At 44.6% G+C, this 13,107-nt stretch overlaps 1 protein-coding gene across 2 annotated transcripts in view; it reads right to left on the reverse strand.

The window, feature by feature from the left end:
* Nucleotides 1-13,107, reverse strand: part of TBCE (tubulin folding cofactor E) — a 712,453-nt gene that overhangs the window by 271,392 nt on the left and 427,954 nt on the right. For both annotated transcript variants that reach the window (XM_030198136.1, XM_030198134.1), the window contains exon 12: nucleotides 4,775-4,927. In XM_030198136.1, the coding sequence (XP_030053996.1) occupies nucleotides 4,775-4,927 (153 nt within the window). The remainder of the gene's footprint in view (nucleotides 1-4,774; nucleotides 4,928-13,107) is intronic.

The raw sequence follows: 13,107 nt of genomic DNA on the forward strand, positions 1-13,107 counted from the left end.
GAGGTTTTGAGGCCAAATTGAGGGTGTATCCCTGCCGGACTATTTGGAGAACCCACTGATCGGAGGTTATGAGAGGCCACCTTTGGTGAAAAGCTTTCAACCTCCCCCCGACCGGCAGGTCGCCCGGCACTGACACTTGGATGTCGGCTATGCTCTGCTGGAGCCAGTCAAAAGCTCGCCCCTTGCTTTTGCTGGGGAGCCGCGGGGCCTTGCTGAGGCGCACGCTGCTGACGAGAGCGAGCGCGCTGGGGCTTAGCCTGGGCCGCAGGCTGTCGGGAAGGAGGATTGTACCTACGCTTACCAGAAGCATAGGGACCAGTCTTCCTTCCCCCGAAAAATCTTCTACCTGTAGAGGTAGAGGCTGAAGGCTGCCGGCGGGAGAACTTGTCGAATGCGGTGTCCCGCTGGTGGAGAGACTCTACCACCTGCTCGACTTTTTCTCCAAAAATGTTGTCCGCACGGCAAGGCGAGTCCGCAATCCGCTGCTGGAGTCTATTCTCCAGGTCGGTGGCACGCAGCCATGAGAGCCTGCGCATCACCACACCTTGAGCAGCGGCCCTGGACGCAACATCAAAAGTGTCATAAACTCCTCTGGCCAGGAATTTTCTGCACGCCTTCAGCTGCCTGACCACCTCCTGAAAAGGCTTGGCTTGCTCAGGGGGAAGAGCATCAACCAAGCCCGCCAACTGCCGCACATTGTTCCGCATGTGTATGCTCGTGTAGAGCTGGTAAGACTGGATCTTGGCCACGAGCATAGAGGAATGGTAGGCCTTCCTCCCAAAGGAGTCTAAGGTTCTAGGGTCTTTGCCCGGGGGCGCCGAAGCATGCTCCCTAGAACTCTTAGCCTTCTTTAGGGCCAGATCCACAACTCCAGAGTCATGAGGCAACTGAGTGCGCATCAGCTCTGGGTCCCCATGGATCCGGTACTGGGACTCAATCTTCTTGGGAATGTGGGGATTACTTAGTGGCTTGGTCCAGTTCGCAAGCAATGTCTTTTTCAGGACATGGTGCAAGGGAACAGTGGACGCTTCCTTAGGTGGAGAAGGATAGTCCAGGAGCTCAAACATTTCAGCCCTGGGCTCGTCCTCCACAACCACCGGGAAGGGGATGGCCGTAGACATCTCCCGGACAAAGGAAGCAAAAGACAGACTCTCGGGAGGAGAAAGCTGTCTCTCAGGAGAGGGAGTGGGATCAGAAGGAAGACCCTCAGACTCCTCGTCAGAGAAATATCTGGGGTCCTCCTCTTCCTCCCACGAGGCCTCACCCTCGGTGTCAGACACAAGTTCACGAACCTGTGTCTGCAACCTCGCCCTGCTCGACTCGGTGGAACCCCGTCCACGGTGGGGGCGTCGAAAGGCAGACTCTCTCGCCCGCATCGGCGAAGCTCCCTCCGCCGACGTAGTCGGGGAGCCTTCCTGGGAGGTGGCCGCGGTCGGCACCGCAAGCGGTACCGACGTCGGGGACCTCAACCTGGGCGATGGGCCAGCCGGCGCCACGCTCGACGGTACCGGAGGCGCAAGCACCGCCGGTACCGGAGGGGTAGGGCGCAACAGCTCTCCCAGAATCTCTGGGAGAACGGCCCGGAGGCTCTCGTTTAGAGCGGCTGCAGAGAAAGGCTGAGAGGCCGATGCAGGCGTCGACGTCAGAACCTGTTCCGGGCGAGGAGGCTGTTCCGGGCTGTCCAGAGTGGAGCGCATTGACACCTCCTGAACAGAGGGTGAGCGGTCCTCTCGGTGCCGATGCCTGCTGGGTGCCGAATCCCTCGGCGACCCAGAGCTCTCGGTGCCGACATGGGGAGGAGACCGGTGTCGATGCTTCTTCGATTTCTTCCGAAGCATGTCACCGGAGCTCCCCGGCACCGACGAGGAGGACGTAGAATCCATCCGTCGCTTCCTCGGGGCCGAGACCGAAGAGGGTAGATCCCGGGGGGGCTGTACCGCAGGAGCCCTCAGGGTAGGAGACCCACCCGAAGGCTCACCGCCACCAGCAGGGGAATGGACAGCCCTCACCTGCACTCCTGACGATGCACCTCCGTCCGACGACATCAGCAGACGAAGTCTCGGTACCACCGACGTCGATGCAGTCGCCCGATGCCTCGGCGCCGATGCAGAGGTCCGATGCCTCGATGCAGTCGATGGAGCAGCAGCCAAGGAAGATGGTCCGGACGCTGACGACGTCGATGCACTCGATGCCTCCGGTGCCGATGCCGACGAAGAGCCCGAGAACAAAACGTTCCACTGGGCTAATCTCGCTACCTGAGTCCGCCTTTGTAACAGGGAACACAGACTGCAGTTCTGAGGGCGGTGCTGGGCCCCTAGACACTGAAGACACGCAGAGTGCCTATCAGTGAGCGAGATTACCCGGGCGCACTGGGTGCACTTCTTGAAGCCGCTGGAAGGCTTCGATGTCATGGGCGGAAAAATCACGCCGGCGAAATCAAAAGCCGAAATGGCGAAAATTGAAGCACCAAAATTTAGAGGGAGAAAAATCTCGACCGAGGCCAAAAGAGGCCTACCCCGACAACGAAAGAAAACTTACGGGGCAAAAACTGAGAAATACGGGAAGGGCAGAAAACCCGAAAGGGTCTTCCGGAACACTACCGGAGCGCTTCCCGAACTTTTTCCAAGGAAAAAACAGCAGAAAACACGTCGAAAAGGACGCGCGAGGTCGACTCTCTGGGGCACGAACGGCGTAACACGACCGTACCGAGCGCGGACGAAAGAAGACTGGCCGGCTCGAGCCGGTTTCGGGCGGGAAGACGGCCGCGCATGCGCGGTGCGCATGGGCGCACGAGGACTAGCAAAGGCCTTGGCTAGTAAACTTTCCGATGGAGGGGGCTGCCGAGGACGTCAACCCATCAGTGAGAACAAGCAGCCTGCTTGTCCTCGGAGAAAATATATTACCTGCCAGCAAGAAAATTGAAAGATGGCACTCAAGAACTACCACAAATACAACCGGACTTAAATGTTTCGGAATTACTAGAATCTTCTTTGACTGAAATAACTGAAAGACAAACTCTTTTGGTATCTTTTATTTTCCAACAGGATCTGGAACTGGTTAGAAAAACTGCACTAAAGCACTTACAAACCCCATTTTAAGGGGAAAAAAGTACTAGTCTTTCCAGATGTTACTAAACAGGCTCAGGCTAGAAGGAAAGAGTTTTTGGCATTAAGATCCGCTACATTAGCCTTGGGAGCCTCTTTCAATCTCAATTACCCATGTAAATGCAATGTGAAATATCTAGGGGTTAAATGTGTATTTTTTGTTTCTGAGCATATGAAACAATTTATTACACAGAAAAAGGTTTTATAATTTATGTTGGAGTTTAGCAGGTCTGATTAGCCTTGAAAATAGAGACAAGTGAAAAAGGAAAAAATGTGCGGTTTATACTGTTAAGCCTTCACCTTTTATTTTTGAAAGATATCTGAAACTAATCTCCTGAGTAGTATTAAGTTCCAACCCCTTTAATTTGGGGTCTAATACAAGTTGATAATATATATTTTTTTCTTTCTTAATTTTTTCTAAAGAAAATTACCTGTAACCTGTTAAACTGCTTTACTTGTTCAAGATATATTCTTGTAAATTAATGAAAACGATAAATAAAGAATTTTAAAAAAAAAGTGTGTTTTCCTCTGGACAGGAAGTGCGAGGCTGCATCCCAATCTCAATCACATTTGTGAAATTCTTTAGCCACATTGAACCTGCAAATAGGTGGGAAAATGTGGGATACAAATACAATAAATAATAATAATAATAATCATCATCAGAAAATCTGAACCACAGTTCCTCTGATGTGATCAAGACTGGGGAGCAGTCACTTTTACATAACTATTTAGGTTTACAAAAACCAGTATGGGATATTACAGGAGGGAGTACAGACTATCTTGCCCACATAAATGAAGTTAGTCATTATACCCATAACCAGGATCTTTTTTTTCACCTTTACTTTAAAAGTATTGAAGACCACAGTGCCATGAGCTAACTGCCTCCCTTTTGGAGGAAACATACAGGCTCAGACCTGCTTTCACCAAGCTCTGCGGTGCCTGAAAAACAGACTAATGGACTGAACTCCATGGCTACCTGAAATGGCCCCTCTGAATGGCATCACTTTTGGAGATTCTCAGGGAGAACCTAAAATAAAGTTGGCTTAATTTAGACTTTCATTTTTTTCATAATAGCAAATGAGAAAGAGCAGATGAGGTTTAAGAGAACCACATACCCAAAGGGCAAGGCAAGGACTGAATAGAAAAATTCTGCTGATACCACTCTTGGAAAATTATACCTTCAGGTACTGCACTGGCCCACTGGGTTGATGTCTTTTACCATTTAAATTTCAGAGCAGTAATAGTGCTTGAAGATCTTCTTTTTCTTTACCACAAAGAGAGCAACAATCCGTTACTGCTTTGCTTGCAAATGATAAAGATGAGGGGGGCAATGATTGTGAGGGAAGGGACACAAGAGAATGCACAAAGCTCTTCTGAGTTCTAAGAGAGCAGATCTGGACTGATGCTGACAAGGTGAGGACACCCATGTGTGGATGATTATATCCTGCTTATCATCCCATGCCAGGCTGTTTCAGGAAGGCCTGTGATAAAGCAAGTGGTAAGAGCAAGTCCTCAGCATGTGGGCAGCAAAGGCACTTCCCCCAAGCACTCTGAATTTCCTCAAGGCAGATAAGAGTACTACAAAATTTTTAAGTCTTTAAATTCAATTTACAACTTTAAAGAAATTCTGTTTTCTATACATTACCTCATTATCTGAAACATCAACATACCTCAGACTTGTCTAGAAATTTCAGGTTACCAATTTTTGCTATGATGAGCTGCCTCATGGTTTCTATATTCTTATTGGACTCCATTAAAGGGTTGTTTTTACAGATCAGAGACTGCAAGCATTGCAGTTTATCCAATTCATTAATAAATGACCACTACAATGAAAGAATTAAGATAAAAGATTAGATATAAAATATAGTATTGCAATTAACAATATCAGGGTTTCTATAAGTTCAACAGTTTTTAATTAGTTTTAAAGATAGATAGCAAACACAATAGTATGATCTAATCATGAACATATACAGAACATGAGGAACAACATGCGGTAGAAATAGTTGGAGCACCGCAAAGTTTTGCCATCAATAACATTGTATATAATGTGTTAGATATATTCATTGCAGTACATGTCATCAACTAGGAGAGGGAATAGAGAACATGAGGCATATAGTCAGTCATCCTAGACAATTTCTTCAGTTATCATAGTTTTTAAGGTAAGCCCATATCTTTGGCCTGAGTGTTTAGCACATTAGTTTCAAAATTATAAGTAAGAAGGACTGAATTCCAACAGAAGCAAGTATTAAGAATGTTCAAATTTTAGCTACCCTTATTTCCAGCAGTATAATATCCTTATCTAGAGGTTTCTTAGTTGCTTCAGTAATTTTCAGGCCTTTGATATTATTGAGAAAAGTTTCAATACGTTCAGGGTCCTCAGTAGCTTCAAAGGAGTATAAGCTATTGGAAAACTCATTAAAATGGATTGGCTATAGCCTTGACATTGGTGTGGATCACACCTTGTTTATCTTTGAAAGCAACTGTTCTATATGTATTTTTCCTCTCTTTAAGTAGCAAGTACTTTGCCTGATTTGTTGGTAGTAATGTGCTTGTTGGAGAAATATGTCTTCCCTAGTTCTAGTGCTAAGTAACGATTGTATTGATATTTAAGCTGTATTAATTTAGTTATTTTTGTGTCACTCCAGTCAACAATATGTTTGTTTTCAAGTTTTTTAATATCAGATTAATAAGCAACAATTTTCTGATTTTGTTGTTTATGTAGTTTTCTTGAATACCTAATTACATGTCCTCTAAGGATTGTGTTAAAAGCTTCCCATTCATGTTGCCAGTGAGTAGATGAGCAACTAATGAATTCAAAATATTCAGTCATAGTTGTCTGAGTAAATTGCATAAATTGTTGATCCAGCAACATGCCATTAATTAATCTCCAAAGATTTTGTTCTGGAGGTAATATGTTTGAAACAATATTCATTGTTATGCCTGCATGGTCCGAGACCATAATAGGCTCTATGACTGCATCTTTAACGTAGTCAATTATACTCTTGGTTATTAAGACAATAATCAATTATACAAAAAGAATTGTGCACCTAGGAGCAGAAAGTATATGCTTTTGCAGTAGGGCTACATAATCTCCAGATGTCAACTAGACCACATTCTTCCACAAAGCTAATCGAAGGGCTTTTTTTTTTTTTAATTTTTATTGAATTTAAACGTTTACAAGCTATACACTTGATTCCAGTACTATAGAGCTAGTATTTTCCAAATAGAATATTTAACAAAGGAAAAAGAAAAAAAAGAAAAAAATAGAATATAAGCAAATTTCTACTATTAATCGATGGGCTTTTATGTCTAATATTTTTTAAATATGGTGATCTAACAGTGGTTCAATGAATTGGTTGTAATCCCCCAGCTATTATTACTGTTTTGATATCATTATCTAGGATCACTCTCTGCAATGAAGAAGAAAGCTGCATCACCAGATGAAGGGGCATATATATTAATGAGACTTTTAAACAGAATCTTAATATCGACTTTCAGTATCCTCCCTGCATCAGCTGAACAATGAGTAAGGATCTCTATGTTGGCATTTTCTCTGAAAATGGATTGGCACACTGCCTTTTTTCTAAACGGCTTGTGAGAGAAGAGAAAAAAAAAGAAAAGAAGAGTATCCAGCACATAATCGAAAGTGATCGCTGGTCATTTCCCGACACAAATCGGGAGATGGCCTGCGATCTTGGAAAAGCGGCGAAATCGGTATAATCGAAAGCTGCTTTTTTTGAAAGCATCGCCGCTTTCCCGTCGCCTCGCCAGCGAAAGTTCAAAGAGGCGTGTCAGCGGCGAAGCGAAGGTGGGACATGGGCAGGTATGGGCATGGCTACCAGATAGCCGGCTTTCGCCGATAATGGAAAAAAAAATACATCGTTAAGCAGTATTTCGCCGGGTTTACTTGGTCCTTTTATTTTCACGACCAAGCCTCAAAAAGGTGCCCAAACTGACCATATGACCACCGGAAGGATGCGGAGATGACCTCCCCATACTCTCCCAGTGGTTACTAAACCCCTCCCACCAAACCCCCCCCCCCCCCCACTTTAAACACTTTTTTTTCCAGCCTGTATGCCAGCCTCAAATGCCGTACCCACCTCCATGACAGCAGAATGTGTTCTGTCCTCCGACAGCCTTTTCCTGCTTGTGATGTGGATCTGGGGTGAGTGTGACACCTTTTCTGTTATTTGCACTGCAGAGTAACATCAGCAATGCATTGTGGTGGGTGTAGGTATTGGTAGGCTCTACTCCCCTGGTGCTTTCCCCCTGCTTACTGGGTCAGAGTGTGCCCTGTTTTGTTTCCTGTTGTAGTCCATACGGTAGTGGTCATTTTTGTAAGCCAGTTTTAGTTCCCTTTCCTGTGCTACCCACGTTACAGAACGTAGTTCTTACCTTGAATGGTGTTGAAAGAGGGCATTGTACACCATTGTGCCAGCTCTGACCTATTGCTAATCTCAGTATTTTCCATCTCACAGATAGGCTGCAGAGAATACCTTCTCCTGCTTTAGACTTAGCCTGGCCTCAGAATGACATCCTATAGTATATCTCCTATCAAACTGAGCTCTCTTTTTCATCAAGCACTGCCATTTCCTCCCCTCACCCTCCCCACTGACAGTTTGAACTTCGTGGGTGTGGCTTGGATCTCTTTCAGGGAGAGAAAACTAACAACTTATAGCAGCAGCTTCAGAGAGCATTTTCCATCTCACAGATAGGCTGCAGAGAATACCTTCTCCTGCTTTAGACTTAGCCTGGCCTCAGAATGACATCCTATAGTATATCTCCTATCAAACTGAGCTCTCTTTTTCATCAAGCACTGCCATTTCCTCCCCTCACCCTCCCCACTGACAGTTTGAACTTCGTGGGTGTGGCTTGGATCTCTTTCAGGGAGAGAAAACTAACAACTTATAGCAGCAGCTTCAGAGAGCATTTTCCATCTCACAGATAGGCTGCAGAGAATACCTCCTCCTGCTTTAGACTTAGCCTGGCCTCAGAATGACATCCTATAGTATATCTCCTATCAAACTGAGCTCTCTTTTTCATCAAGCACTGCCATTTCCTCCCCTCACCCTCCCCACTGACAGTTTGAACTTCGTGGGTGTGGCTTGGATCTCTTTCAGGGAGAGAAAACTAACAACTTATAGCAGCAGCTTCAGAGAGCATTTTCCATCTCACAGATAGGCTGCAGAGAATACCTTCTCCTGCTTTAGACTTAGCCTGGCCTCAGAATGACATCCTATAGTATATCTCCTATCAAACTGAGCTCTCTTTTTCATCAAGCACTGCCATTTCCTCCCCTCACCCTCCCCACTGACAGTTTGAACTTCGTGGGTGTGGCTTGGATCTCTTTCAGGGAGAGAAAACTAACAACTTATAGCAGCAGCTTCAGAGAGCATTTTCCATCTCACAGATAGGCTGCAGAGAATACCTTCTCCTGCTTTAGACTTAGCCTGGCCTCAGAATGACATCCTATAGTATATCTCCTATCAAACTGAGCTCTCTTTTTCATCAAGCACTGCCATTTCCTCCCCTCACCCTCCCCACTGACAGTTTGAACTTCGTGGGTGTGGCTTGGATCTCTTTCAGGGAGAGAAAACTAACAACTTATAGCAGCAGCTTCAGAGAGCATTTTCCATCTCACAGATAGGCTGCAGAGAATACCTTCTCCTGCTTTAGACTTAATCCTACCCACCCTACCCCTCTACCCACCCACCCCTAGAGTGACATGTCTTATATAACCTCCCTATCAACCCACTCATTACTTTACCTCACCCATTTCTATTCTTCTATCACCTTCTCCCACTACTCCAACCAGAGTTACACCTAATCACACTGACCACCCTTCAACATCTTCTGTCCTTCTGTGACTGTTCTCTTGTGCTTGACTGCTTAAATATTTTAAATTTAAATGCTTTACTTTTTGTCTATTAGATTGTAAGCTCTTTGAGCAGGGACTGTCTTTCTTCTGTGTTTGTACAGCGCTGCGTACACTTTGTAGCGCTCTAGAAATGTTAAATAGTAGTAGTAGTAGTAGTACCAGGGAGACTCTTTGCCAGTGGGGCAACAACCTCTGATCTGCAGTTAACTGTGAGTAAACGTGCTTATTCAAATAAAGGACTTTTTCAAAGGGATTAGTCTTCAGGTGTCAACTGGTGTGCCAAAGTTATACAGCAGCAATAAGTCCTAGAGGCTGTATGCAGGTCCCTGGAGCAGTTTTAGTGGGGTTTTTTTTTTGGGGGGGGGGGGGCTCAGCTCCCAAAGTAAGGGAGCTATGCACGTGGGAGCTTTTCTGAAGTCCACCGCAGTGACCCCTAGGGAGCCCGGTTGGTGTCCTGCCATGTCAGGGGGCCAGTGCACTAAAAATGCTGGCTCCTCCCAAGGCCAAATGCCTTGGATTTGGCCAGGGTTTGAGATGGCCGACATAACTTTCCATTATCGCTAAAAAACGAAGCCGCCCATCTCAAACCCCGGCCAAATCCAAGACATTTGGCTGGCCAGAACCGTAGTATCAAAACAAAAGATGGCCAGCCATCTTTTTCGAAAATACGGGTCTGGACAGCTGTTTGCAGCACCGCCAAAATACATCGCAGGCGCCGTTCGATTATTCCCCTCTATGTTACTCAATTGTCAGTATCTTCCTTGTTCAGATAGGTTTCATGTAGGAACATAATGTGAGCCCTTTTTTTTTCTTTCAAGTTCGAACGATCTTCTAAATTCCATCTGCAGTAATTTAGGAATAAGATCCTCCATGAAGGTTGTCTGATTCGTCTCCTCAAGATATTTAGATAATCCAACGATCTGAAGATTGTGCCAGGCGCGATTGTTAAGAGTCCTCCAACTCAGTACATAGCACCTCTATGGTTTTCCGGTCATGGCCATAGTGGCCTAGGTCATCCTCGATATCTGAGATTTGGTGTTCCAGGTCCGTTGTGCTTTCAGAGCAAGATTTTAATTTAATGTGCATTTCAGAGAGTTCCAGTTTGAGGACCACTAAGCAGGATGTGTTTTCTTGTACAATACATTTGATGACGGTAAGTACTGACATCACAGGCTCTAGAAGCTTGTGCTGTTCTCTCACAGGCACCATCTTAAATGGTGTCACACAGTCTTGTTTGTCTTTTGCTGTTTGATTCCAAGCTGTACAATGTATCAGTAATTATTTTCACATATAGCCATATAAAGTAAGTTATTATGTACCTAGTATTTAACTTGAAACTATGTTTGAAAAGAAGTATTCTTCAGGAATATAGTGTTCTGTAAAGGCAGGCTAAAGGAGTGCTAAATGCTGCCATCTGCCGAGACAAGCTCCGCCCCTTAACAATATCAGTTTTAATTCTGACATTCCTATGCCCAAAATATCCTCCAGATTGAATTAATTATACTAACACTCAAATATAGATATAGATTTATATAGCAAAGTTACTTACCTGTAGCAGGTGTTCTCCGAGCAGGTATATATTCTCTCATGTCGGTGATGTTATCTATGCAGCCTGGTACGGACACTGGCATAGTACACACTGTCATTTTAAACCTTTAAGGCAGTGCCCCCACCACGAATACCTGGGTGCCTTCCCACCTTATGCTTGAGTTCGGAACCAGAAGAAAACAATTCCAAGGGAGGTGGGAGGGATGCGAGAATATATGCCTGCTGTCCTTAGAGAACTGCTACAGACTTTGCTTTCTCTGAGGAGAAGCAGGCATGATATTTTAACATGTGGAATTCACTAGCTGCCAGGCTCACAAACATAATAATCTTCGGAAGAAAGGAGAAAGTAAGCTTGGCAGAAAAAAGTTGCCAGAGGGCAGAGTTGACATTTAAGTAGGACTGCTTGTTCAAACTTGTTATCCCGCCTAGAATGCCGCTCCAGAGGGTAAAGGTGTGGGTAGAAGACCTTGTTGCTGCCTTACAAATTTCCTCAATGGAGGCAGAGTGGAAATGGGTTACTGAAGGCCCATTTATGGAGGTCTGTGCCTTAAATAGTCTTACATTGGTAGCCGTGACTTGGCCACAAAATGTCAGCCCATCCTGAGCATACGTGGAGGTGAAATAGAGGGGCATTTTCGAAACAAACGTCTAAGTTGGAATTTGGACATCTTTGTAAAATGTCCAAATTCAGAGGCGGGGAAAAGGTCATTTTCGAAAAAAGATGAACGTCCATCTTTGTTTTCAAAAATACCATGGACGTCTTTGATTTTCGGCCATTTTCGAGGAGGAGTGGTTTAATGGTTAGTGCAGCAGGCTTTGATCTTGGCAACACGGGTTGCGTTCCCACTGCTGTTCCTTGTGACTTTGGGAAAGTCAAATGCACAAGAGGCATTTCTGGATATGACATCTAAGTCTGAATCTGGACACTTTTTGTAAAATGTCCAAAATCAGAACAGGAAAGGTCATTTTCTACAAAAAAAAAAAAAGTCTATCTTTTCCTTTTGAAAGTGCTGTTCGGAAAAATGTTTTGTGATTTGGGGGAGGAAGGGGAGGTGATCCCCGAGTTCCTCTAGTGGTCATGTGGTCATTTGGGGCACATCTTGTATGGAGAAGAGGAGTAGCCTAGTGGTTAGTGCAGCAAACTTTGTTCCTGGGGAAGTGGGTTCAATTCCCACTGCAGCTATTCGCTATAAAAACAGGTCTAACTCAAAACGTCTAAGTTTTAGTCTTGGACGTCTTTGTTTTGTTCCATTATTGCTGAAAGACGTCCATGTCTTAGGAACGACCAAGTCCTGCCTTAAACACTCCACTAGCACACCTCCTTGAGATTTGGATGTCCTTCTGACGGACTTCAGAGAAAGACGTATATATATATATACATATATATATATATACACACATACACAGAAAAATTATGTTTTACCTAATCATTTTCTTTCCTTTAGTCCTACCAGACTAGTCCACAAATAGGTTATGTCCATCCATCAATGGAAGGAGACTGAGAACAAACAGTCCTAAGTGACATCCCTTAAGGAAGCAGTGAAGCCCTAGAATGCTCAGTATTATGAATGCTCATCATAATATTGCATGACCATATCGCATAGCAAACAAAACTTTATATGCAAGTATCACTTATATAAACAACTGAGGCAACACGCAACTCAAATGCAGATATGCCATTGATTCAGGAGTTGTGCAAGAAGGCATGTGGTAGAGAATTCTGAGAACCTAAGCAGAGAAACCTCTGAGGAAATAACAAAGAGAAAAGAAAGAACAGAAATGCATACCAAATAATGAAGTAGGGTTTCTGAACTGGTCTGTTAAGACTAAAGGAAAGAAAATCATCAGGTAAGAATTTTTCCTTGCTTTTTGTCCAGTCCAGACCAGTCCAGAATGAATGGGACGTATCAAAGCAGTGTCCCTAACAGGATGAGACTAAGGAAATGAAGGAAGTAAACTTACAAGATGTGGGAGAATTGAGCAGGAAAATGAACTGGAGGCATTCCATGAGGACCCTGAAAACAGCATAGCGAAAGGAGAATGATATCGCTAGAGAATGGGAACGACAGAGACACCCATCAGAGACATGACAAGACCATGATGAGATGCTATCAAGAACAGCACAAAGGCAGGCCTAACCAGAAGGCCATAAACGGTATGGCTAATAACGTAAAACTAGAACTGTATTAAGACAGTGAATCATGAAAAACAGAATAGTAAAGGCATACCAAAGGAAGACCAAGATCATTGCCAACAACAAGAGAGACAAAAGATTTAGAGGCATGACTACAGCAAATCAGTAGAGATTCCAAACCAGTGTCACACCAATGAGAATGTAAAAACCAAAGGCTGCCAGAACTAGGCCAGAGGAAATAAATTATCCAAGGCAGGTGGCTTTCAAAAAGGCAGTAGCAGTCTGTACACATCAGAAGAAGCAGGCCGCCAAGGTAAATGGATATCCAGGGAAGCCACACCCATAAGACTGACTGCATAGTCTAGCCATAACAGTCCATGCACACATTATAAAAGCAATGACTACCACAAGCAGCAGGTGTGAAAAAAAGATCTAAATAGAGA

This window comes from Microcaecilia unicolor, chromosome 3, assembly GCF_901765095.1.
Source record: "Microcaecilia unicolor chromosome 3, aMicUni1.1, whole genome shotgun sequence".
Lineage (NCBI taxonomy): Eukaryota > Metazoa > Chordata > Amphibia > Gymnophiona > Siphonopidae > Microcaecilia > Microcaecilia unicolor.